This window comes from Nesoenas mayeri (assembly GCF_963082525.1).
Source record: "Nesoenas mayeri genome assembly, chromosome: 5".
NCBI classification, from domain to species: Eukaryota; Metazoa; Chordata; class Aves; order Columbiformes; family Columbidae; genus Nesoenas; species Nesoenas mayeri.
The window spans coordinates 36,318,449-36,345,054 of record NC_137548.1 but is presented as its reverse complement, the minus strand read 5'-3'; the positions used below and the strand labels follow the sequence as shown (position 1 = coordinate 36,345,054).

The following is a 26,606-nucleotide window of genomic DNA, read 5'->3' as shown; positions in this document are numbered from 1 at the left end:
TAGGGACGGGGTCAAGACTTTGGGACTATTCCCTTGACCCATGTAATGAATGATGAAGCTCACTAATGAGAAAACAGTTCCGGTAAATTCAAAGTAGGGCAGTAGACTGAAAAAGGTCAAAGGCGCTATTTTTTTTTCACATCAAAGCAGTCCAGTTAACCCCCAAAATGCCAAAGATCTGTACACCTGCACAAGAAATGGAAGATTCCTGGGTAAAACGTGAATTTCCAGGAGATGTTAATTTCTTTTCTTTCTTTCCCCATCTCCCCTTCTTCCCTTTTGGCTCTGAAGATGCAGGAGTTGGAACAGAGAGTGATAGAAGCAGAACAAAGAGCTGAGGATGCAGAGAAACAGGTAAGAGATTCTCTTCTGTTTGCTCCGGTACAAGCCAAGCAGGAACTTACTCTAAATTCCCCACAGTCTAGCATACAGACAGCACGCTGCAGTGCTGTGCTTTGCTCTGCTAGGGAAACATTGATTTTAGGTGGTGAACGGATTTTCTGGTCTCCTTCCCAGTCTTTCAGCCTGAGCTATGGATAGGCACCTAAATAGGTTCAATCTGAAGTGAAAACCAGCACCTTATATCTGTGTCTCAGCTTCACAGCCTTTACTTCTCATCCATGATAGGCATTTTTGGTTACAGAAAAGGATGCTATACCTCAGGATTAAAGTGCAGAGACAGAACTGCCTGGCAGCAGGTCCTCAGAAAACAAATACTTAAGAGTACTGGTAAGGACTTGTCTACAAGTAGAAGAGGTTCTGCGAAAGAAGTAAGGGTGTGCCTGCAAAACCCATCAGTAGTTTTGGACTTTCTTTTCAGTAATTACTGCTCTGGCTTGGGAGAAAAGCAGTAAGAGCTGGATTCATTTCATATTACTGTAATCATCTAAAAATTAGGCATATTTTCTAAGCTAGTCCTTCTATGCTTCTTGAATAATGGAGAAGGGGAGAGAGAGAGATATTTCAGCTTGTGAGCCAGGCTGTAAGGAATAATGGACCTTTGGGAAGCAGATTGTTGTACAGTCTGTGTTGTAAGGAGTATTATAAAAACAAAAGAGCCAAGAAGGGCCAGATGGTCTGAGCTCCAGCATCACTGCAGACCACTGCTGAAGGGAAGGTTTGGAGTGAACCAGCTCGCTCAAGCTGGTCAAGAGTTCCAGGACTGAGCATTGAGTCAAAGATTAAAGCACAGAACTAAGAGCTATGCAAAATAGCCAAGAATGGCTGTTGAAGAGGACTTCAGTAGTGAAGGACTGAATAGGCAGTGTTATAAGCACTGGGAAAAAATATTGCCCAGGAATCAGGAACTTGAAGCACCTGGTAAAGTATTCTGTCTGCAAAACCTCCTATTCTGTGCCAGTTTGATATTGATGTCAAGATTTTTTTCTGACCAGCTTAAATATAGGAAAGATGTCATGTCTCATCAGCATGTCGTTGGCCTCTATGGTAGATCAATAATTGCCAACCAAGAACCAGAGTTGTTCTTGATAGTGGTGTCAGTAAGTCCATGCCCAGCCAAGACAGGCAAAGGTAACATTGTCACTGTGACAGCACCAGCAGGAAATATAGTTATTGCGACAGGCCAATGAAGGAAGTTTCATACTAGCAGGCACCTCAATGACAGGAGTAGAGTGTCCGTGATATGGTAAGGTGCAGTGGCAGCAAGGGAGCAGATGGAGGGCAAGTCAAAGCCAGGTCAGAGAATGGGCAAGAAAGGGAGAACTTGGCTGGGGAGGTGTAGGAGAAATGAGGTTTGCCTTCATTCACCTGCCATCAGCAGTTCTGCAGCCATGTGTTGGCAGATCCTAAAGACTAGCAACCCTCAAAGTTGTAGGATTCGCCTTTCCAGTGGCCTTATCCACATCCAGAGATAAGTGTTCCTAGAGAAATACTTCATTGCTGCCTGACAGCCTGAAGAAGTGACAACATAAGGAGTAGGGCCATTTCGTTCCACTAACAAGTATGTTCACCATGAATGAGAAGCAGCTGACAAATGAGAGGGCTCCCCATCAAGTCTAAAATCCCTTGTTATCTTTCTCTCCAGGAGTCTGGGGGGCTGGATTTGTTAATTCAATGTGCTCCCTGTAGCTGCCAACCTCAATTAAGGAAATCACATGTTTGCAGTCCCCTCTCTGAGCCTCTAGTACAGAGTCAGCATTTAGGCATCAGACAGAAAGGAGGGGCTGTTTCTTTTTACTATAATCACTCTAAACTCTAATGAAAACACATCCGACTCAGCAGGCTTAGTTTTCTGGCTCACATGTTGGGCGCCTACCTTTCTGATTCAGTGTGAGGAAGAGGCAGTTTGCTTCTCTGCCTAATGCAGGCAGACAGGAGGACAAAACGCAGCTTCTGCAAGTATGAAGTGTAGGCTGCCCAACGGAGCATGAGTAACTCTCTTCACAGATTCTGTGAAGTGCTCACATCATTGCCTGCATTCTGTCTTCCTGGTTCCAAAGTCATGCAAAATTAGTAGTATCTGAAGTTGGTTTCTTTGCAGATTGGGTCACTCTGGGATGTGTTGGAACCAGATATTTTCCCATCATCAAATGCTGCAGTTAGCATGTTTGAGTTAAGCTGGTGGAATTCCATGCACCTTTAGAAATGAAGTCTTATAATCCATTGCAATAATACGAGGTAATAATAAAACAAATTGATATATTGAGAGACATAGGTTTTGAAGAAAGCAAAGAGGTTTTAAAATTTGCTAAAAAAACTGAAAGTCTTTAGCAACAGCCTGATTTTAGTGCTTTGAAATGTTTTCTGTGGTGAAGGAGCATTACTTTGATGCTTCTGCTGAGGTGAACTAGTGTTGGCACTGTAACGAGCTCAAAGATAGACAAAGCTTCTGAAATATCTAACATGGTAAGTCCATAGCAGGTCTGGAGAAAAGACTTGTCAGAAAGCCAGAAGTTGCCAAAACATTGTCTAAGCTGGGGATAAGAGAGGGAGGAGGAAGGAACTCTGTAGTACGTTTTCCTGTAAAAATATTGATCTGAATCAAATGGCCAGGGTATATCTTGTTAGTAAAAAGCCTACCATGGTATTGTGAAGTAGGAAAATGTGGTGTGCCTTGCCCATATATCTGTGTAGACTATAGTGCCTGTATGGACTCTTTGACCAATAGTCTGCAAATGTTTCGTAATCCACAAAGTGTTTATCTGTTCATGGTTCAGTTTGCATCTGTTGCTGCTTCAGCATTACAAATGAATGGACAGTGTTCTTTTGACACATGTGGATATAAGCTAAGTGTGACTTGAAGGTGTGGGTTGGGTTGGTTTTTTTTTCTTCCTTTCCCGACTTCAAAATTTTGAATCCCATAAATACTCTGTTAGAGGTCTTACTTGCCACTAAACAAGCAGCCCCTTCATTTGCATTGTTTCGTTTTTTGTCTCCCTCTAATTGTCATTACAGGTAAGACTTATGGAAGAGAAGATAAAACTAGCCGATGTGAAGACCAGTGAATCAGACAGCACTCTGCACAGGAAGTACCAAGAGCTGATGGGCACAGTGCAAGGAAAGGAAGATCTGATCAACAGATTGGAGATACAGCTAGCAAAACAGGTAAAGATATTTTCTACAGCAAGACCTGTACCTTTCATGAGTTGGAGGGACTCTAATGTATGTTTCAAAAGTATGGATTATGTCTCCATTACATATTAGCCTCTCAGTTGCCTTCAGATCAGCTGCAAAGTGATGCCCTGCTCAGTGCAAGATCCTTTCTTTCCTTTCTCTTTTCTAAACTAAAGTTTTTGTCTGAATCACTTCAGCGTCAGTAGCCCTTGTCTCTTCATTATAGGATGTTGGTCAATGTCCTTAAAGGACTTCCTTATGTTAGTGTTGAGACAGAATTGAGACCATAAATTGTAATGCTAGATTCTGGTCACAGTGTTTGTCTGGCTTCCTAGCATATTGATTGATCTGCAAAGTTGTTCTGTAGCCCACCTCTGACTCAGCATATGATGCTTCTTAGGAAGGAACTTTTCCCAGTCTTTAGCAGTCCTTTAGCCTAGTTCATATCTTGTCCAGTGTCCCCATTATAAAAGAGCAGCTGTTTCCCGACATGATAGTTCTTAGTTTTTTCCGTTCTTAGTTGGTGGTAGGAAGGAGCTACATCTGTAGCAGAGCTTGTATTTTGGCTCTAGTAAACACTTTGCCCTGTGGTCTTTATAATGTGAGGAATGAGGTATTATATATTGTTAAGTATAATACTTTTAAATGGAAATAACTCGCTAGAATTTTACACAAAAAAATACGTTTACCATTTGAGTTACATTTTACATTTAACTAATTGTCACCTGTTTCAAGGGTAACATAAATAGGCAAGATGTCTGAACCTACTCAGACCAAATGTAGTGTGGAGGTCAGGCATCAGGTCTTTGTAATATTCTGGGTTTCAGGTCGCTTCCCCAGGCCACCTTGCTCAGGTAGGATGCAGATGAGGTTTGTGCATTTTGGAGGGGAAAGGAGTGTTTGAAAGGAGCTATACAATAGTGACCAAGGTCTAGAAGCAGCTCTTGCAATCAAAAATGGAACAAATTCTGATTTACCCCAAAAATTTGAGCTGTGATTTGATTAAAATCAACAAACACAAGTAGAAAAATCTTCTGGTAGTAGAATTTTTTAAATTCTAGCAAAAAGAGATCAAATGAGATTCTACAAGTGAAAGTTGAAGTCTGAAAATTTCAGACAAGAAATACTTTCTATTAAGATCGCCAGTTTAGTTTCAGAATGGGATGGGATGGTGCAGTCTACTCTAGGTGTACCTGCTTTAGCAGGTGGGCTGGACTAGGTGATCTCCAGAGGTCCCTTCCAACCATAATCCTTCTGTGATTCTGTGGTAGTGCTGGATGGTCACTAAGGGTCCCTGTAAGGCATCCTTCTTGTTTTCACTGGGATGGGGAGAGTTGTGGAGTTCAGAGTGTTAACAAGAGAACACTGAGGTCATGCCTGGAACACACAATAGCATGGGACACAAAGAATCTCTAACTGCTTCTGGATCTTAAAGTGGAATAACTGCATCTATGGGTGCTGTGCCTGAGTGACTTGGTTCTGCTTAGAGACAGGGCTTACTAAGCTCTGTGACAATGCTGTTGTCATGTCACTATTCTACTTTAAGACCCTAAATAAAATCTTGGTGTTGCACTTCACCATGTAGCATAGCAATATTCTGAATATTTTACCTCTTGGTCCCTGATCTGAAACAAGTTCAGGCCATTAGAGATTCAAAGGCATTTCTCATGGGATGGATATTCAGACGACTATGGTAGACCCACTACATGTGCCGTATCATTTCAGACTACTAGGCCCATTTAATATTTTTACTCCAGCAAAGGCTGTTTCCCAGTAACGGGGAACACACAGAGCAATTCAGGGAGAAAAATTAAATAAATCCTCCTCTTGAAGCATTAGATTTGAATGCTTTTATTTCATTATGCTCAACTACAAATGTTACGGTTACCCATAATGCTGCCAAGGTCTATTTTAAAGTCAGCAAAGATATTTGAATAAGAGCTTTTAAATGTGCATTTGTGGTGATGAATAGCATGTGGTAATTAAAACTGTGAAGATGTGGGGATTTCCTGCAGTCTACTGAGTATTTATGTGGTATTCATTAAGTCACCTTACACCCTTCAGTGTGAAAAATTGTAAAAGGGAGGGGATGAAGCACTGACTTTTTTATTATCATGATGATAATATGTTCAAATAGAGGAGTGGGTAAAAATCTAGTGAGAAAAGCACCAACTTCTACCAGAAAGTGTTACCTTTGTCCATTTAATTAGAGAAACCAGTGCTGAATGTGCCATGCAGAGCATGTTCCCCTCCTCCCTCCCTTGCTCCTGAACAGATTTCTCCTTGTAGTTGTTTAAAGCATTATGTAGATAGGAGACCTTTTAGTGGCATTGCTTTTGATGAAGCCACACAGGAGATGAACAGAAGGCTTCAGGTGATTGTGGTATCAATCTTCCAAAGGAAATTCCCAGAAAAGGAAAAAAACATAGCTGAGAAAACACAGCTGCAAAAATTATATTGTAGCAATATTGCCGGAGCAGATACTTAAGTGCAATTGTTCATTGTGCAAATCAACAGTATTCCCATAACACCTTTGTGTGGACTAGAACCTGTTTTAGTGGATATGTAAACATACAACCACTTACGCTATCTCAAAACCTCCTAGCAGGTCTTAGTGTTTCAAGGTCAAGTTTTGGAGCTTTTTTTATCCTGAGTCTGCTATCTTTCTTTCTCAAAGAGAACATTTTGTGTGTTAAATACATTGTTGGTATTAGTTTCCATCTTACGCACCTTTAAAAGGCTATACATCTGTGCCTGCAGCAATTGAATCTCTTTTCCTTGGAAGAATTACACTGGTTTATACAATGCTTATAGCCACTGCTTAATTCTTATTAACCAGCCAACAATAAGTGTGTGTGGAGGCTGGGGGAACACTACAGGTGTTCAATAGCAAACAGCAACATCACAAAACATTGCAAAAACATCTGAAATGGGAAATGTTGCAGACTCTACTCAAATGAAACTGCGATAGGTGGGCAATCATTACCTGAACTGGATTTTCCTATTCTACAACAAAGTCTTGAAACAACCCTCTGAATTTGACTCCAGTGATCATGTAAGACAACTTAGAGCTTAATTTTTTTTAGACGTCAGCTAAATAATAACATCCAAATAGAAGTCTTGAATCTTACCTCTGGAATGGGAGCTTCAATGTTTAAGGCACTCCTGATGCAGTAACTTAGTGAGAACAGTTAGTTATACTCTCCTAATGCATCTAATCTCTTTTTTGGCACAGAAACAGCTGAGGACCGAGGAAGCCAAAATTGTTCAAGAGAAAGCTGCCAAGATCAAGGAGTGGGTAACATTTAAGCTGAGAGAGGTGAGTCTTTAGCTTGCTACCAGGTTTCAAGACCTATGACTGGGTTCAGCAGCCGCCTTGCCAGTGGACTCCTATGTAGTATGATAGTGTGAGGACAGTCAGTCAGCCACAGAGGCTTTTTGCTTGTTTGACCCTACACACGCTTCATTGCAGAGCTGGGGTCGTCCCTCTCACTGAGGGCTATTTACTGCTTTGGGCAAACTATAAGTGACTGTGAAGTCACTAATGCCCAAAAGCAGTCTCTGAAGAAGACTTACTACTCACAAGCAGCTTCCACCTAGCTTTCCTCTGCCTCTCCCTTTTTTTCTCTGGGTGCAGTTTCTGTCTCTTTTTCTGACAAGGCAGCTGTGACACAAACATATATCCTTTGCTCTTCCTTAATTTGCCATGTCTGACTAATGCCGTTTTCCTACTGCCCAGCATTTTCTCATGTCTAACTTCTCCCTCCTACCCATTCTGTGGACTTATGCCTCTATCTGAGCCTAATTCAATACCCCTCTAGAAAACCTGAAAGATAGCAGTGGGTTAGCACACAATTTTAAAGATGCAGTAACAGTTTACAACAAGGAACGGGTCTGTCTGGTCTTTCGCTTTTATTCCAAGTTAAAGCCATATATTTCCAGGTTTATGCCAGAAAGGGAATTTTTTTGAGCTGAAAGAACCAGTCTTTGTGGACACTAATTGTGTTACTAAGTGACTTTGTAATCTCATTAGATTGCCTAGACAATTTACTGAGCTGCCGTGCTGCTTTTCTTTCATTTTCCTATATGAGATAACTTAAGGTGCATCTACATTCCTGACTGGTGCAGCACAAAGGAGGAAGCACAGGGGTTGACTTGGTGTGACCTGTGGTGAATCCAGAACCATACAATGACATTGTGGCTTTAGTGGCAAGGAGGTTTGTGCCAGATGCTGATTCTAGGTGCATACAATGGGCAAGTGGATCACTGCTAACTGAAGGACTTTGCATCTGTGTTGTAAATGTGTCGCTCTGGACAGCATCATGGGTGCAATTTCAACTTTGATTCCATCAAGAGGGAAGCCTTTTTGGGTGCACCACTGCTGTGTTTAAGAATGTATCCTGAGTCACTTCAAGCAAAGACATGAGGCACATTTGCAAAGAATCCCTTGTGCACTAATTGCAAATGTAAATGCACTCTTAATGGTTGGGGTTGATTTGTTTGTTTATTTCTTCCTTTGATCTCCTGGATCCAGGGGATCTCCTTATAACCACATATGGGGTGAGAGGAGGAAAACATGCTCCTCCTGGGTAATAGGTTTTCTTATTATCTTTTTCATGACAGTTATTTCTGGAGCAAGAGTAAATTAGAAACAATAGCAAGGAAGGAAGATGTATTTGAGAAGTGCAAATAGTATATACAAAGGCTATTTGAGAAAGCACAGCAAAGTGTTTAAGTGGGTTATCCAGTGGAGCTGCTGAGGAGGAGGATTTCAGGGTGACTGGTAGGCTCACCCATCCTCTTTTTCTGTTCAGACACTTCAATGTAATAAAGATTAAGACATGTTCTGTATAGTGGAACACATGTGCACACAGTTTTGCATTATTTTTCAGTTTTTATTGTTGTTGTTTCATAGCTTGAGCTAGAAAATTACCACCTGAAAAACTGTAATCAGAGACTGACGGAGCAAATTGAAGCCCTTCAGGATACATTGCAAGGTAAATGTGTTCACCTGGCATTGTAGCCTAGTAACCACTTCAAGAGTGGAAGTCAGCATTCCTGGGTTGTATTTTTAACTTTGTTAGAAATTAGTGCTTGTGACAGTGAGCAAGCAGTAGAATTGCTCTGTTCCTCAGTGGGTCCATTTTTAAGATAGGAACACCATTACTTATCTGCCTTCAACCTTTAATTGGTTTCCCACCAGGGACTGAACACAGACCCGTTTTTTTCCAGAGTCTGCTTTTGTCATTAAAATAAGCCACTGAGCTCCTGAATTAAAAGCAGTCATTGAAATACATAGCAAAGCTCTCCATTCACCTCAGTGGTGCAGGAGTCTCTGAGGTATTTCACTTTACCTCCACACACAAATTATTCTTATCCCCACAGAACCTCTGCTGGCACGTAAGCTGAGTAACTGGGGGCTGTATGGGCCAAGGAAAAGCTGCCTAGTCTGCCTTTAGAGGCTGGGTTCCTCTGTGCCATCAGGTTGGGTTGCAGAAAGCTGCTTACGGTGCTTGTGCTCTTTGCAGTTCTTGTTTCGTGGATAGGTAGAGAACTTCGGTCTCCAGGGGTTAAAATCAGCACCTTTCATTGCAATACATTTTGAAGAGGAAATTCTCTCTTAACCATTTTCTTCCTGTTTTTTTAATGAGCGTGGTTTGGTCACAATAAGCTGAGCCAGTTTCCAGAACCTCACTGGGCATGAAGGCAGGAGGCATTTCTTTCCTGCAGGAGTCTTTCTGGCATTCCTATCACTCCACAGCAAGGGAATAGGGCAAAATTCCTTCTAAATCCCACCATGTTTCTAGATAAATGCTTTATGACTGGGTTTTTCTCATCCCCTCTGGCTCTGGCTGTTTGCAAAAAGAGAATGGCTGGTAAGCTGTGTTAATAATCTGGTATTAAGTGTTCCCTGGATCCTGACTCTCTGGGCAGTAAACAGCTCTGCCCTCTCCTCATGTCCCCCACTGGTCTCACTGTGCCAGGCTGAATTCAGAGGCCTCTGCAGAAAGACAAATCTCTTCTTTCTTGCCATGCTAATAGTAACAGCTTCCTCTGCTTCACCTCCCATCACATGCAGGAAGCTGCAAAAAAAACCAATAATATTTAAAATGAATGGCATCTTTTTGGTCTATACTAATGATTTACCCCTGAGGCAGGGGAAAATGTGTGCCAGCATTACGTGTTAGGAATAGCTTTGTTAGCATCCAGTTCCTTGTGACTCAAGTGCCAAGGTCAAGCCCTCATGGTTGTCTTTTTCTCAGCTATGTTTCCAAAGGCAGGTTTCCACCTCTCCACAATCAACAGTGATTTATTCTGCTGTTTGCCCTTCCCTCTGTACTTTGTGTCTTCAGTTTGTTTCTCCTTCCTCGCAAATGCCATTAGTGGTTAAGCAATGCCTGTCCAGTTTAGTGTTCAGGCAGCATTTTCAGTGATAGCTATGCAGAGCCACGCTCACTCATATTTATGCAATTTCCGAAGCATCTTATGACTTGATTCTTTTCAGTCAGCCAATATAAATGCCGAGGTCAGTCAAAATCATAAAGTGAAGTAACATCCTCTGCCATTTTAAGTTTTATCCGTACTTTCTTATACCCTAAAGCTGCTATTCAGCAGAACCTGTAGAAGCGAGATAGTCTTTAAATTTAGTAAGTATGGAAAGGAAGAAAGAAGAATTATAAAGCATAGGTACTAAATAGACAAAGAACAATGGAGGCAATCTAGGATCTATCTTTTATGTCATCTTCTAATATAGCAACTGAAGGGGCAGAGAAAAAATAAACAAAGAAAAGGAAGTTTTTACACCAAAAGCATGTAAGTAACTGTTAGAAAACTTGTTGACAAAAAGCACTGCTGGTTAATATAGCACAAAAGGATAGCAAAAAGCTTTAGGGAAATTCTTAAAAAGAGGATAACCTCACTGATTGGTGTGATAGTGAAGAAGGTTTCCATATATACGCTGGAAGCCTCATCTAGGAATGGGGAGAACCATACCAGTCTATTTGTCTTAAATCGCTGTAGGTCCATTGAAGTCAAAAGCCACACTAAGCAATTTTCTGGACACTTAGATGGTTTTTGACAAAGCCTGGTGTGGATAGGTGTACTTCCTTCTCATGGCTGTTGTAAGAGAAGAGACATAATTGTGGATAGGTAAGGGTATAAACTGCTATATCGAGGTAGACTGAAAGCTTGCCTAGGTCCAGTATGCTGTCTCCTGGTTGGCTATGGATGTTTCAGGAAAGAGTGTAGAAAATATTGCAAGTAGAGGTGTCCTTTCCATGTACTCTTCCTGCTTCTGCTGTCAGTTGTAGGAAGTTCCTAAGATAGAACTTCTGTGTAAACTGTTACTTTTACCACTGATAAATTACTTTTTCTGTCCTAACTTTTAGACACCACAGCATCCTATTTCCTTTTTTGTTTGAACCCCGCCCCTCTTCCTTCTGTAAGTTTCAAACATGCTGCCTGATAATTTTGTTAGGCAGCCCTTAATTCCACTTTTGTAAGAAACAGCAATTAATAATTTCCTATTAACATTTTCTGTACTATTCTCAATTATAAATATAGAGCACTTCTGTTATACCTGTGCCCAACCGTCTCCTTTCCATTCTGTATAGTCCTAACCAGGCCAGGGTGCTATTGAAATACAACTGACATGTATAACTTACACTAGCAAGTAACATTTTAGACAGTAAAGTATTTGAATGCCCTAACCATGTGTTCTCTTCTGTCGTAGATATGACCAGCATTCCTCCTTTTGAATCTCTTTGGAGCTGTAATTTTCTGAAGTCCAGAGCATCACAGGCCTCTTTTGCTGAGAATATAGACCAGAAATCTGTGCTCTTTGCACCTGGTTTCAGACAGGTGTGTCAGACAGGATCTACTAAACGTGTCCTCTCTACAGCAAACATAGTCCTTGCCAATGACACCTTTACTGAGGATGAAGAGGATAAATCTCTGCTTTCCCAGAGCACGCTGAAGCTCATGTCTGACCCATCGAGATGGAATCTCTCCACAGAGAAAGATATATTCCCACATGTAAGTTCTGAACACAGGTTAGGGTGCTCTGATCCCACACCACTGGACCCTCCAGCTGAGGCCACAAGAATCCTTGAGGCTTTGACTTTCCAGTCATCTTTGGAAGGAAAACATAGCACTGTGAGCACCTTGCAACACATGGCTTTGGATGGCACCCGCTTCTCTGATGATCTGTGTGCCAGGTTCCGCTCCCACCAGCTGGACTCCTCTTCTTCTGGAGAAATAATCAGCATGTTTGAGAGCCGTCTCCAAACTGCTGAACCACCCTTGGTTGTGTCAACATCAGCTGTTACAACCCATTCCTTCTGTCCAGGGAGGGAATGCAGCCTTGGCAGTAGTATGACCTTTCCAAAAATACGAACTCCTAATACACCAAGAGACAGTATCCAGCTAGCCAAGAGACATTACAGCCAGCCACAGTCAGGGGCTGATTCTTTCCACCATGTAATGAGCTTAGAAGCTAGCACCTTCCAGCCTGTAACAGACTCTGCAGTCTGCCATGGGCAAGTGAAGGAGACAGACATTGATGATGATGGAGTACTGGAGAAGATGGAGACAGAACATGGTCTGGTGAAGGAAGAAGCTGGAGTGTGCGAGGAAATCAACCACTTACCTGCAGGGCAAAGAGAAGCTGTGAGTTTGGAGGCTGGTGTTCTTGATGCAGGAGGTAAACCACCCACACCACCACTGCACAGATTCCCATCATGGGTAAGAAATGCAAAGACAACTGCCTGAGAGATGGTGTTTATCTTTGAGTAGCACCTAGTAGTTAGGTTACAACAGTTCTTGGTCTCAAGCAGTTGTTGCCTGTGGACATCAGTCACATTTCTGAACCACCTAGTCTGACAGTTCCAAATCATGGGATGTGCTCATTCCAATGACATTTTTTTTTTCTTCTTTTCTCCTTTGAAGGAAAAAAATCTGTGAAAGAAAATATTACTCAAGAAACATAGGAATAAAAAGGAAGTCAAGAGGTGCTGCATTGTATTTTATGCTTATGAGTCATCAAAAGTTAATCCTTTGTTCAGTTGTCATGTGTTTAAGATCGAAAAATGAGTTATAAATGCAAGTTAATGGACCAGACCAAATAGTTTCAAGGTCAGAAAAAGCTGTGAATGCAGAAATAGATACATGGATTAGAACTCAGCATTCCTGTCTCATGGTATACTTCTGCCATCAGGAAAATTTTGTGAAAATCATTGGTAAAGTGAATATACATGTCCTATTGCTTACTTTACATGACAGAGAAGTCTGTTATTATCACTTTCAGTTACTTCTTGATGGAAATCAATGTAGTATCGAAAGGGATAATTCCATTATTTTCTTTTACTTTTTTAAAGGCATAGGGAAATAAGTGGTTTATTGAAGGGGCAAAGTCAAGCACTTATTGTTAATTCTTATGTTTTATAATTATGTTCTATGAAAACTTGACATTATTTGTGATCTTTGGCTGTGTCCTTTATGATACCAATTTAAACCCCAGTATAATCACAGCCATTTTTCAAAAATAATCTCTTTGCATTCAGTCCATAATATGGAACTGTGCTTGATGTGAAGCTGGATAGTGTAGTAAAAGAAACTGCAGTTTTCAAGATGTCTGTTTCATTTACTACAGAAGTCAGAATGGTGTCATGAACAGTGTACTCACTTGAAACAAGGGAAATAGCTTAGAATAATCGGTTATTATTCCTTTCTCTGATCTAGAGTTCCCATGTAAGGTTCTTCTAGGCACTTAAGCTAAATTTTTTGCAGGTGATTGTCAGCTCCACATACACCTTCTGAATACCTAACTTGAGTTTGACAAGTAAATTTGATTAGAGAAGCACTGAGCGCTTCTTTACTGCAACTGTATTCAGTTGTTGTAGTTACAAACAATGTTATATGATGCTAAATTCTCAAAATCAGGTCTCCTGACCTGTTGAAATGGGCACTCCAAAGTTATTAGGTACTTCAAAGAACATATGTTTGCATTCCTCTTCTGGAAAATAACAAAAGCACCCATTAATGTCCCTCCCAGGGTTTTAGTAAAATTTTTTGATAATGTTTATGAAGCATTGCAGTATTATAGTCAGGAACAACAGGAAAAAATCCATTATTTTTTCTTCAGACCAGAGTCAAGTAAGTGTATCCGAGTAAGGCAAATTTAAGTATGAATAGAATGAATTAAAGCATTAATAGAATATTAAATAGCAGCTTAATCAGTAAGATATGTCCATTACCTGCCCTGAACAGGAGGTGTCTGGGGAAAAAAGGCACATAACATTTCATTAGAGACTAAATCACAATGCATATACATTCAGAAATATGAATTCTGTTGTTTCTGGTTTTGGTGTACTTGACTCTGCAGTCTTAGGTACTCTCACGTATATGTAGTATGTGTGTTATCTGATAGTGATTGGTTGTATGCTTCAAGGAGCAGCAAGAGGATTCCTAGCTTTGATTTGTATCCATTTTAGACTGGTTGATGTCTTAGTCATAACATTGCATTTAGTTTCAGATTTGAGTTCTCCCCTTGGAATTTTTATCAATTTGTGAAGCGCTTGGAAATCCTTTGAACTGGAGGCTCCATGTGTTGTTGTAACTGAGACACCAGCTTATCGGGATCATTCCAGGCATTTCTTTCATTCCCTTATCAGAGAATGGGAATCCTTTGCAGTTGGTGACTGAATAAGTTGTCCTGTTTTAGGGTTGTTCTTGATTCTTTTTAATACATTGCTGATGAAATGGAAAAAACCCAGCTTTTTCCAAGCTGTGATATAGTGGTTTATTGATAATTGCATGTAGGGGTTCCAGTCTGTGGATGTAATCTCAGTAACATTTATAAGCCATGCCTGTTGTGATTCAGGGAATTGCACACAGATGCACATTTCCACTAATGGTCATTGATCAAACATCTGGCATAACAGAGCAGTCTTTCTTAGGAAGCACTTTCTTCCTGCCCAAAGCTGTGATTGTGATGTGATTCTGTGACACGAGCATTTATTTTTGTAGGAATCATGGTTTTGTCTGACTATTGTTGTTCATGGTATTATTGTTTCAGGAGAGTCGAATCTATGCTGTGGCCAAGTCTGGCATGAGGTTGTCTGAGGTGGGCGCAGTGAATGATACTTCCAGCTGCTGTAAGTTCTAGACAAGATCCAACCTTCGAGGGAGTTTACAGTGACAGTATGAGACCTGAGCTTCTGGCTATTCACATTTCTTCATTTTTTTTCCTGTTTTCAAAGTAGATTTGTTTTTGCAGGTAGCCATGATAAATAAAGGAGGGAAGGAGGATGCATCTGATCTCAGGGATGTTTGGTGCTGGGCTGTTTGAGCCCCCATATTCAGTGACATCTTCAGGGACTCCATTATCTCCTTCCTCACTTCCACTGATGCTGTTCTGCCTCTGCATGTCTGTACCCTGTTTTTAGTCTGTGATTCACCATCACCTTCCCCTGTTATGGCTTCTACCTGTTTGGACATGGCGCACTGGATTGTCATTGTACTGTGGGGAGCACAGGGTGGACAAGATGTCACAGGCTAAATGGAGGGAGTGTTGCAGCTGTCTCTTGGAGTTGTATGTAGCTAATAATACATCCCCCGGCCTTTCTGAAGCCAAACTGTCTGGGATGGCAGTCCTCCATTATTTGATGTTCCAAGAGACAACATAAGTTCTTACATGCATACAGGTATCTCTCTGTTAAAACCTCCTCATGTTCACCAGTTTGCATTATTTGAACTCTTGCTGTCTCTTTGAATTTTTCCAGTTTCCAATTTCTCGTGTTCAACTTCTGGGCCATTTACCTGTCTCATCTACAGAAATGTCACAGTGCCAGTCTACACTACGCTGAAGGGGGTAAGGAGATACCTCACTTTTCTTCTTATGAAAAGCATGGTCTAGGGCTGCCAGTAATTTGAGAGAGAATGGGATGAAGCTGTGCAGTGAAGCAAAGAACATTAGAGAATGCCGGGAAGTACTAGACACCAGACGAATGCAGAAGGAGCAGCAGATGATAAATGTATCTAGGAATACAGAACATTGCAGAAGTTGCAAGGAGGAAGTGAGGAAGCTGCAGTGTGCACTATGAGACTGTAGAAATCTAGGGGTAATAGTGGCTATAGCCGAGAGAATGAAATGGAAGAAGGCTCTTGAGAGCTTATGAGGAAGCATGGGGCTTGTGAAACAGTAGGAGGGTGTAACCAGAGGAGACCCAAACAGATCAGACTAGATAGTCCAGTTTGGAAGTTCTCAGACCAGAAAGAGAGGAAATGAGGAGCCCTGGGGACCACAGTGGGCAAGGCAGTGAGAGAGTGAAGGGTCTGTGTCAATTGCTCTGTTTCCTTATTGAGCAGGGATTGTCCTGGGGAAACTCCTCCCTTACATGCTGACCATCCAAGTTTGTTTTCCAGAAAGCCACACAGATCAGCAACGTGCCTTTCTTAGATGAGTCTTCAGGCTCTGATGATGACTGCAGCTCCCATGCCAGCTTCAGGACTTCTACTGCTGGATCTGAGAACAGGAAAGCCAGCATGCCAGGCAGTCCTCGTGCAGTGAAGAGAGGTAAAGTGGGAGTGTTGCTACTGAGCAGCATGAACTCTGTCCTCAGGAGTCAGGCAAGATGTCCTGAATAGCATCATCAGTGACAGGTGAACGCTCAGCCTCGGTGATGCTAATAAGGAGTTCTCCCAGAATGTGTGCAGACATAACAGCTACTCGACAGAAACCTGTCCGCTTAGGTGGGATTTTACTGCTAATAGATTTCCATCCAGGCAATTGCTAAGCTAAGACTGTGGGAAGGATTGATGTCCCAAATTCGTCATATACTTGGTGAACCCGTCCATACCTTTTCTATGATTTCTCCTTGTAAGTAAGCTAGTACTGACATGCTGAAAATGGTTTCTACCTTTGATAATTTATTGACCAGTAAGCAAATCCTTCATATTTCTGAGAGGCATTGGGCAATTTGGGTCCTGGCTAGGACAATCTTTCTTGACTACTGGGAAGGTTAAACTGGATTCTTGAGTGGAAATTTCATTACAAATGGTAGTCAATAAAATAGAATCCCATTTCATGTAGTCTTCACTTCTGTTATGATGTGTCTGTGCATTGCCATGGACCAGTGGTGGAAGATTCACAGAAAGCAAAGCCCCATTGCTGATGAGGAAGCCTTTTCTTTAGTTTGAATGAGAGGGGCTCGAGGCTTTATGATTGATTGTTTCCAAGCTGAAAACAGTTTGTCTGTGATTTAGTTAACAAGTCTGTTTTATTTATTTATTTAAAGGGTTTTAATCTCTTTTTATTCCATAACAAATTTATTTCACTGTCAGTATCAGTCTCACTACTTGTCTTCCTAGGAGAAAAAAAAAGTCGCGGAAGTTTGTTTAGTGGGCTTTGAGTTCCCGATATCTGATCTGTTCTTGAACAAAAGCCTTAGTGGTGAACTCAAAAACTTTTTCAGAGTGTGCAGTATTCAGTGCATGCTTCTGTCTAGCCACGATTCTCATTCTTCCCTTTATTTTGAGCAGGGGTATCTATGTCTTCACTGAGTTCTGAGAGTGACTATGCCATCCCTCCTGATGCCTACTCCTTGGATGGTGACTATTCAGAGCCAGAACATAAGCTACAACGAACATCTTCCTATTCCGCTGATGGTGGAATCTGCACTGTAAGTCTTGCTGCCTCACAGTTGTGAAGGGACACAGAGCCTCGGCCTTGAAAAAGCATGACTGCGATATATTGAGTTTATCCCCTGCAAACTGATGCTCTAATAGACTGGGCTGCTGGCCCAGCTGGTTTGTATGCAAAAGTACTATCTGATGCTTCAGAAGAAGGTGCAATTTCTGTTATGTGGTTAGATAAAAGTATAAGCATCAAGGGCTTATAAAAGTATAAGCATCAAGCATCTTTCCTGATGACCTGTACTAGTTTCTTATAGCTGTATTCTACTTTAATGATGGCCTTATACTTTTGTGACAAAACAAGTTTGGAAATTCAGAGGAAGGAAGGAGAAAGGGTAGAATATTTTGACCTAGAAAAAGACCTCAAACGTGAGGAGCACTCAGTTCAGTACTCTTGAACGTAAGAGATCAAGGAGACAAGAAACTGAAGTCAAATCAGGGCTAAGAGCCAGCCTTCACTTTTATTCGGAAAATCACTGCTGTGGTAGGAAGACAAATAAGTTTTCAGTGCATCAAACAATTAGTGAAATGATCTTCAGATGCCTTCTTTAATAAAATAACATAATGTGGTATTTGCAGCTACACAGACAGTCCAGGACTCTCTCCAAGTTGACCATAGAGTGCTGACCTTGGATGCCTGCTACTCCCATCAGGCAGAGTAAAGCAGAAAATGAAGGAGATGCAGTGAATGTCTGAGCTTGATTTCAGTACTCTTTCATTTGTATTTTGAGAGGTACAATAAAATCTCCTCTCACCTTTTCTTTTTGCTCTCCAGGAACCCATGGAGAAATCAGGTTACTTGCTGAAAATGGGCAGCCAGGTGAAGATGTGGAAGAGACGATGGTTTGTTCTAAGAAACAGACAAATCATGTACTACAAGTCTCCGGTGAGTCACTGGGGTGGATTTACTCTTGTGTGGAGGCACAGGGGAAGGCTGCAGAACTGATATCAGGCTGATACCACTGGCAGAGTCGGCAGCCATGGAGAAGCTTCCCTAAAAATGTCCTGCCAAAGAGCTTTATGTCTGACTCAGATGTTCAACCACGGGTCTCTTCTTAGGCAGGCAAGCTCCTTATGGTGGCACTTTCCAGGTGATCAAAGTTTGTTCATGACAGAAGCTTGACACCTACTGGTTAATTTCATACAGATGATGAAAAGCAGAAGGCATACTGTGGCCCAGCTTTGGTCATGTTTAAGTTGGAAATAAAGGAAAAATAAATTATAATACCAGGAGGGCACAGATACATGCTCATCAGTCAGTATATGGGGCTCTGAGGAAAACTACAACTTTCAGAGGAACAAAAGCTAGATTCTTTCATTTTTCATCCTCCTACATGGACATGAAATATTAGAAAACTAAGGTAAAATTGAAAATAAGCTTTTGTGCAAAATGCTGTCTTGCAATGCTCAATGAAACAATATTGAGAGAGCATATTTGTATATTAAAAACCTTTCCAAATATTTTTTATAATTTGCAGATGTTTCAAAGTTATTTCCAAAATTCTAGCAGTGTGCATTTGAAATTTGTATATACAATAAAATACATGTATTGTTGGCCTTCATTATTCTGCTGTACTTAGCTGCATTACAGAGAATTATATTATATTTCGAGATATTAACCTTCCATACATTTTTCTTCTGGACACAGCAATTTCCTCCATACCTGCATAATTACACAGTGTTTCTGTGTATATACACATCTTTGCTTACGAGTCAGGAATATTGAGAAGACCTATTTTCCATTTTTTTATTTTTTTGCAGTTGTCATATTCTGACATGAAAAAAAATACACCTTTAGGGCACAATGCATCTTTATTTCTGGTAAGAAATGAGAATTCACAAGCAAATTATACATATGTATTGTATATAAAAAATAATTTCATAAATATGCAGAATTTAGACTGTTGGTTAGAAGGGACTTCTGGAAGACCCTGGTCCAACTGACACATTGAAGAGCGACTGTCACCAGCTGTAGATCAAACTGCTCATGGCTTTAGCTGAATCTTGAAAACTTCCAAAGGTGGAAATTCAGCCACTATCTGGGTATCTATTTGGTGTTGTATTGCCTTCCCAGTGAGAACAGGTTTGTTTTGTTTTTTCCTAATGTCCAATCTGAACTTCAGAAGACAGTATTCATCGCCATTACCCCTATTATATTGTCTGCCACTACTGAGGAGACTTTTGCTTCATCATTTCAATGGGATCGCACTCTCATATTCAACCCTGCAACCTTCATCTCTCCTTCCCAGCTCATGGATTCAGACTCCAACCTGCACATGCATATTATGCTGTATTTAAGTACTCTAAGACTTACCTGAATTTTTTTTCATACTGAAAAAGCTCTTTGCTTTTCATGCCTCAGAGTGACGTTATCCACAAGCCACAAGGGCAGATGGAGCTGAATTCTTCATGCCAAATTGTCAGAGGTGAAGGGTCTCAAACATTCCAGGTGAGCGTTGCTTTTTCATCCTGCAGATAATCACGCACTTATTTCAGGCTGACTGATACTGTATGTCTCAACTGAATGAGCTAGCTGTCTGGCCCCTGTCTTTCCTGGCACAAGTGAAGCAGTTTAATAAACAGTGGGGAAACAGCTAAATTGCAATGCAAATACAGCTTTTTGAAACTGAAAAAACTTCTCATTTATTTTCACACAGAATCACAGAATGTTAGGGATTGGAAGGAACCTCAAAAGATCATCTAGTCCAATGCCCCTGCCGGAGCAGGAACACCTAGATGAGGTTACACAGGAATGTGTCCAGACGAGTTTTGAATATCTCCAGAGTAGGATACTCCACAACCCCCCTGGGCAGCCTGTTCCAGTGCTCTGTTACCCTTACTGAGAAGTTTCTTCTCAAATTGAAGTGGAACCTCTTGTGTTCCAGTTTGAACCCCTTACCCCTTGTCCATCCATTGGCTGTCACCAAGAAGAGTCTGGCTCCATCCTTGTGACACTCACTCTTTATATACTTGTAAACATTAATAAGGTCACCCCTCAGTCTCCTCCAAGCTAAAGAGCCCCAGCTCCCTCAGCCTTTCCTCATAAGGGAGATGCTCCACTCCCTTAATCATCTTTTTTGCCCTGCGCTGGACTCTCTCCAGCAGTTCCCTGTCCTTCTGGAACTGAGGGGCCCAGAACTGGACACAATATTCCAGGTGTGGTCTCACCAGGTATTTTGTATTGTTTTACAGCATAGCACTTTCCTTCATTTTGCAGTTAGGACTGAGAGCTTGAAATCTGCAGGAAAAGTGATTTTTATAACAATTAAAACCAGATAGTACCTAGGATCTCCTCTGTCTGAAGGATTCAGAAGATCTCTAGCCTGACTTTCCATGTCTGGAGGATCTGAAGTGTTGGATTTCTATTATAATTTTACTTCCAAAGTATTAGAAGTTAACCCATCACTCGGTTCTGTTTGAAGTCATTACTGTTAGAAGACTTCATTATAAAGGCAGCATGAAAGTTTCTCTCATACCCTGACTGAAAGGCACATGGCCTGACCTGTGAGCTACTTTCTTTCCAACAGAAACAGCAAGAGAGCTCCTGAGAGTTTGATTCATTTGAGTTTCAGTTCTTTCACTTTGGCTTTGAGGGTTAGAACCTTTTTTCTTACCTCAAAAAAATCCCGTCTGAACCACCAAAAGAAAAAAAATCTGTATGGGATCATGAAACTGCAAGCAGCTGCAAGAAAGATTTGTAGGTTTGCAGACTTGTACTTCCTCACTCCTTTTCATTACAGCTCATGACAGACAAGAGAACTTACTTCTTGACAGCAGACTCTCCCAACATCCTGGAGGAATGGATTCATGTCCTACAGAGTATACTGAGAGTGCAGGTGACCAGTCCTGTCGGTGTCCCTCACAGTGATGCCAAACCTACTGTGAAAGGTTGGCTCACCAAGGTAAAATACGATTTCTTTCTTTATTCAGTTTGGTTCAGTATTGACAGTGTACCATCTTCTTGGTTTGTTCAGTACATGTCAACAAGAAATTAGTGTACTAATACTCCCTATAAGAGTGGGGAAAGAAAGAAAAGTGGCAGTAGATCTCTGTATTTTAGAGAGGAACATTTGTATAAATTGTAAGGAATGGGACAAACAAGGCTACTGAGAGATACTGACTTGTTAAATAGTAAGTTATAACAAATACCCAGCTTATGTATGCTTTTCTTCAACAGAATTCACAGCATGTCATGGTAAAAAACAAATCAAAAAACAGGAAATGCTGTTAAATGTCACATTTAGTTGATCTTAACTTGATGATACAGGAGAGTTTCGAAGAAATTACTTGTATGGATCTAGGTTGGCATTTATTTCCATCATACCAGACTGCATACGCTATTAGTACACAGTACAATGGCTGAAAATTGTTGTGTTATGCCATTTCCATGGATTAGTTTTGCACAGTATGTTACTATGAATTTTTTAATATAATTCTGGTCAGCATCTAAAGATGGCTAAACACAGCCTGCATCTGAAGCTTGTTTGTCTGCAATAGGAAACAACTACTTAGGCTATGCTTTGACTGGTCTTTTCCAGCTGAGATGAAACTATTTGTTTTTATAATCTTAAAAACATTATTCTTAATATTGTATTTCAGGATATGAAATTATGAGTTGTTATGAATGAGTAAAATACTTCACCAAATCATAGACCCATTTCCATAAGTACCTATGTCTCATCTACTTAGGTGGAATATACTTATCTGCTTTTGGAAATGGTGCCCTGTATGTCTGGAGAGGAGCTCATATTAGCACAGAACAAATAACATATGCAAGGTTTTAAGGGACAGTTGAATTGAAAGATGAAATCCTTGAAAACTGTTCCAGCAACACTGCTTATTTTAAAACGTGTATTTCTTTGTCCTCCTTACAGGTCAAGCACGGTCACTCTAAGCTGGTCTGGTGTGCACTGATTGGAAAAACCTTCTACTACTATCGAAATCATGAAGATAAGGTAATTCCTTTTCACCTTTGGTTCTTGAACCCTCCTTTCCCATTTCTCATGAAGCTTCCTTGCTTTTACTGCTTCTGTGTCTCACGCTTCAAGCTCTTCCTTGGTTGTACTTCTCCTCTTCTAATAGTGTCTGTGCCACAAAGAGAAAAAAAAATATAATTAAAAAAAAATATATATTTAAAGCTAAAATGACAAAAGACTTAAAAGACAATAGACTGCTCTTTCTCAGATCACTGTATATCTTCTTTCTCACTTTCTCCATTTGGTTTTGTGAAGCCTTTAGAACAGACATTTATACATCAGCTGATATATTCTGCATACTATCATGAAAATAAGTAGCAACAACAATATAGTCAGTGTAATGTGCTTCTGTTTCTGGAATTTTGGCTCAACGGTCCATTCCTTTGTCTTGGTGATGTCAAAACTCAAGTTTTAGAATATCAAGGAATACTGTGACTCATACTTGGGATCGACCTCCAGAGTTAGTACAGCAGATATCCTGTTTGTCTGAATCTACCTATTTATGTAATGTAGAAAGCAGAAAGTTTGAGCAGGATTGGAAAACAGTGGCTCAAGATATTGAGCAACTGACCATCAGAAAACACATCCTGCCTTGCAGAACCAATGATGTAAACACAACTGACAAGTGTCATGGGATGAAAACAGTACCTTATGGGAAAAACCATCTTTTTATTTGCATATTCTCATTCTGACCTGTAGATTCACTCCCAGGAAAAATAAAAGTAGCAACACAGTTTTATGAGTACTTTAGCTGATAGAAGAGATTCTATACAAATGCAAGATTATATTATTATATCAGTTAAACACTGAATCATAGTTTATTCCTTACATTTTACAGAATTGCTAACATTTTGAACTTGGTTTTCTTTCCCAGTGTTCCATGTCCATAGGGGGAGATTAGCTACACTTGTCTAACTTGCTTCCCCTCTTACAGTGTCCTCTAGGGCATCTGCCTATGCGTGAGTCCAGAGTGGAAGAGGTAGACCGTTCCTGTGACTCTGATGAAGATTATGAAGCTACTGGTGGAGGACTTCTCTCATCCCACTGTACACTGGTGATTCACCCACAGGACCAGAGTCCCACATACTTACTCATTCGTACCAAACAGGAGAAGGTATAAAAGGCAGTCTTTTTGGAGAGCAAGAGTCTTTTTGGTATCAGCAAAGCAAATCGGGCATACAGACTGAACCTCTTTGTAGAAGATAAGGTCTGAATTGACCCATACTGTTCTCATCCTTGCTCCTAGAATACCTGGCTGTACCATCTGACCGTAGCGGCTGGTAGCAGTAACGCCACAGTGGGCACATCATATGAACAACTCATTGGAAAGCTATTGGATGCAGAGGGAGACCCTGGTAAGTAGAAACCACAATTTTTTTTCCGTAGTAGCAAAGCATAAGGAAGGGTAATTTCAGTTCCTAGTCTTAATACAGCCAAAGGTGAGGAAAGTGGATTTTTAGTAGAACAGCATGTGATATAATGTCCTTCTCCCTTAGTTGCACAGGAACATCTCCAGAGAGGATACAGGCATTATAGTGAAACTAGACAAGTCCATCATATTGTCACATCATTTATCAAAGCATCTGAAGCATGCATAACATTAATTCAAATTAAAATAAAGAACTGTGAGCTTTAATTTTTCCTGTTATTGTTGGTCTTGATTTTCCTTTCCTGGGAATCTTGACCATACAAACACATGCTCTTTCCTCTAAACACACTCACACACATCCCTACCTTCTCATCTCATCCTTTGTCAGCACATATAAACCCTCACACATATATCCATGCTCATCTGTTCCTCCTCATCTTTGATACTTGCTCATTCATGTATGTTTATGCACCATGTTCTCAAACATGTAATAACACATCCATTCATACTTAGCACTCTTATCCTGTACACTCACCTATTCCTAGACATATACGTGAACCTTGCTTACTGTTGAATTGTGACTTTCACTAACAAAGACCCCCATTGCAGGCAGCTGCCCTGGCAGAGTGTGTGTCTCTGGTTTGAATGCACAGCTGAGCAGTTTCTCAGCTGAGTCCAGCTGATGAGAAGCTCTAACACGGCAGGATTGAGAATGGCAATGCTTGTTTCTGCTGATGACTAGTGCTACTGGTGACAGTTTGGTCATAGCAGGCTTTGCTGAAATCAGTGAAGTGGCACCAAAGATAAACGTGACCTAGTGCAGTGCTGCTTCCTTGGGTGCTTTGCCATGTCAGCAAGGCTCCTTTTCAGTACGGACACTGTTATCTTTCTTCTGTTTCTGACACTGCATGTTTCTGCCTGTCTGCTGCCTCAGATTCTCCTCTGTGGAAACATCCTATGTTGTGCTACAGTAAAGATGGGTTGCACACATCCCTCACCACTCTGCCATCAGAGGCTCTACAGACTGAAGCTCTGAAACTTTTTAAGGTATTTAAAGGGACATTGTGTGATTTTCAGTTATTTTCCTCAAAATTGCAGTTAATTTGCAACAACACTGTCATGACATTTACTGTTGCCATTGGTTGGTTTAGACAGGCCTGCTGGATTATTTAATTACAGGTGTCATTAATTAGGTGTCATTAATTCTCTGGAAGTTTACATTTTCCTTTTAGGCAATCTGGGTTTAGGAGCAATGTCCCCAACAAGCTTTATACTTCAGAGTTAGTCTTATCTTCCTCTTTCCTCTCCAATAGCTGGATTGAAGGAAGCAGAAATAGTTTACTGGCAAACAGTTGTGTCAGTAAGGCAAATGGTGAAGCCATTGGAGATTTGATTCTCACACTCTGCAAGTGTAAGATCAGCAGCAAGACTGGAGAGTCTTAGCAAGGTAAAGCACAGGCATGGAAGGCAGGAAGCACATTTTCCCCTTGATTCTTTTGCTGCCTTGTGAGTTCCTCAGCTGGGGGAGGCTGAGTGAATTTCACAGTTGCAACAACTAAAGAGGGAGGGTTAGGAATTAGGTATTTATTCTCCTCCCTCCTCTCAAGGTTATGTAGAAGAATTCATTAATTGTCTGTAACACATCTGGGGACCCTGGCCTGCAAAGTATCAGAGAAAAGTCGCTGTATTCATGGCACTGGCTAACTTCCACCCTTTTACAGTCCTGTCAGCTGTTCATCAATGTCCCTGTGGAGGCACCTTCTATTGATTACCATGTGTCACTTGCCCAGACAGCACTGCAGGTCTGCTTGACACATACTGAGCTGCAGAATGAAATCTACTGTCAGCTGGTTAAACAGACCAGCTGCCGACAACCCCAGAACCACTCATTCATTCAGGTGAGTTCCTCTTTTGTCACTTCCACTCTGCAAGTGCTTTCTATTTAATTCCATGTTTTTAATAATTAACAATGGGATTGGTTCTCATAAAGCTGTGCAAATGCTACAGGTGTGCTGGAGGAAAGAGAATCTCAGCACTGATGTGCAAAGAAAAACATTGAGAATGTATGACTTGCAAAAGAGATTTCAGTTTGAATTTAACCATTTGCCAGTTGCTAATGGTCTATTCAGACTGTATTCAGAAGCCAAATTAATAGCTCCTGTTGCCTAGTTTCTAATTGTCACATAGTATTAATTTGGTTTTCTATTTCAGTTAATCGAAAGCATGCAAATCATGAATATTACTATTAAGCATGAAATCTGATAATTATTGGGTGAATCAAATTAATGAGTTACAGCATGAATGTACATACTTGATCATAACATTCTCAACTCACATGAGAAAATAAAATCTGGTTGAAGAATAATGGGTCTAATTTGAAATAAAATTTCCCAGTGTATTCTTTGTTATGATTTACAGTTACAAATAGGAAAAAAGTATTAATTAAAGTCTCAGTTGTTCACTCAGCTCTGGCTACACTAGCCAAAATTTTCAAAAGTGGCCAATCATTTACAACACCTCTTCTTAGAGTCTAGGCTGAGATACTGAAGAGCAGGCTGTGCTCTGACCACCACTTCCCTTTAAAACATCTTGAACTACATGTCTAAAAACTGAGCAGTCCCAAAAGCACTAGTCACCATCCAACATTTTGGTTGCAGTATTCTATGAAAGACAACAAGCAAGAAGTACAGAACAAGAATGATGTCCAGTTTTATGTTCACAGTGCTGGCAACTCCTGGCTTTGTGTGCTCCTCTCTTCCTGCCTCAACATCACTTCCTCTGGTACATCAAACAGCACCTGCAGCGACACGCAGACCCCAGGTAATGACCACCACACCATTTTCTTCTGCTAAGCTGAATGCCTTTTGCATCCACTACAGATAAAGATGGAAGCAATTTTGTAACTCACATCTGCAAAAATAGTTGAGGAAGGGGACAGAAGGTGGTATCAAGCTGTCCCTTTTCAATTGTTCACACTAATTTGTCACATATTAAGC

At 40.8% G+C, this 26,606-nt stretch overlaps 1 protein-coding gene across 1 annotated transcript in view; it reads left to right on the top strand.

Moving 5' to 3' along the window:
- Positions 1–26,606, top strand: part of PLEKHH1 (pleckstrin homology, MyTH4 and FERM domain containing H1) — a gene marked incomplete at its 5' end in the record, with an annotated part of 45,422 nt that overhangs the window by 5,506 nt on the left and 13,310 nt on the right. Inside the window, 18 exons of the mRNA XM_080346121.1 lie at positions 292–354; positions 3,415–3,564; positions 6,809–6,892; positions 8,489–8,570; positions 11,306–12,315; positions 14,648–14,726; positions 15,354–15,442; positions 15,997–16,147; positions 17,113–17,252; positions 18,041–18,151; positions 19,628–19,714; positions 21,006–21,167; positions 22,140–22,220; positions 23,176–23,355; positions 23,488–23,596; positions 24,545–24,657; positions 25,332–25,508; positions 26,333–26,430. Coding sequence (XP_080202247.1) covers positions 292–354; positions 3,415–3,564; positions 6,809–6,892; positions 8,489–8,570; positions 11,306–12,315; positions 14,648–14,726; positions 15,354–15,442; positions 15,997–16,147; positions 17,113–17,252; positions 18,041–18,151; positions 19,628–19,714; positions 21,006–21,167; positions 22,140–22,220; positions 23,176–23,355; positions 23,488–23,596; positions 24,545–24,657; positions 25,332–25,508; positions 26,333–26,430 — 2,966 coding nt within the window. The remainder of the gene's footprint in view (positions 1–291; positions 355–3,414; positions 3,565–6,808; positions 6,893–8,488; positions 8,571–11,305; positions 12,316–14,647; positions 14,727–15,353; positions 15,443–15,996; positions 16,148–17,112; positions 17,253–18,040; positions 18,152–19,627; positions 19,715–21,005; positions 21,168–22,139; positions 22,221–23,175; positions 23,356–23,487; positions 23,597–24,544; positions 24,658–25,331; positions 25,509–26,332; positions 26,431–26,606) is intronic.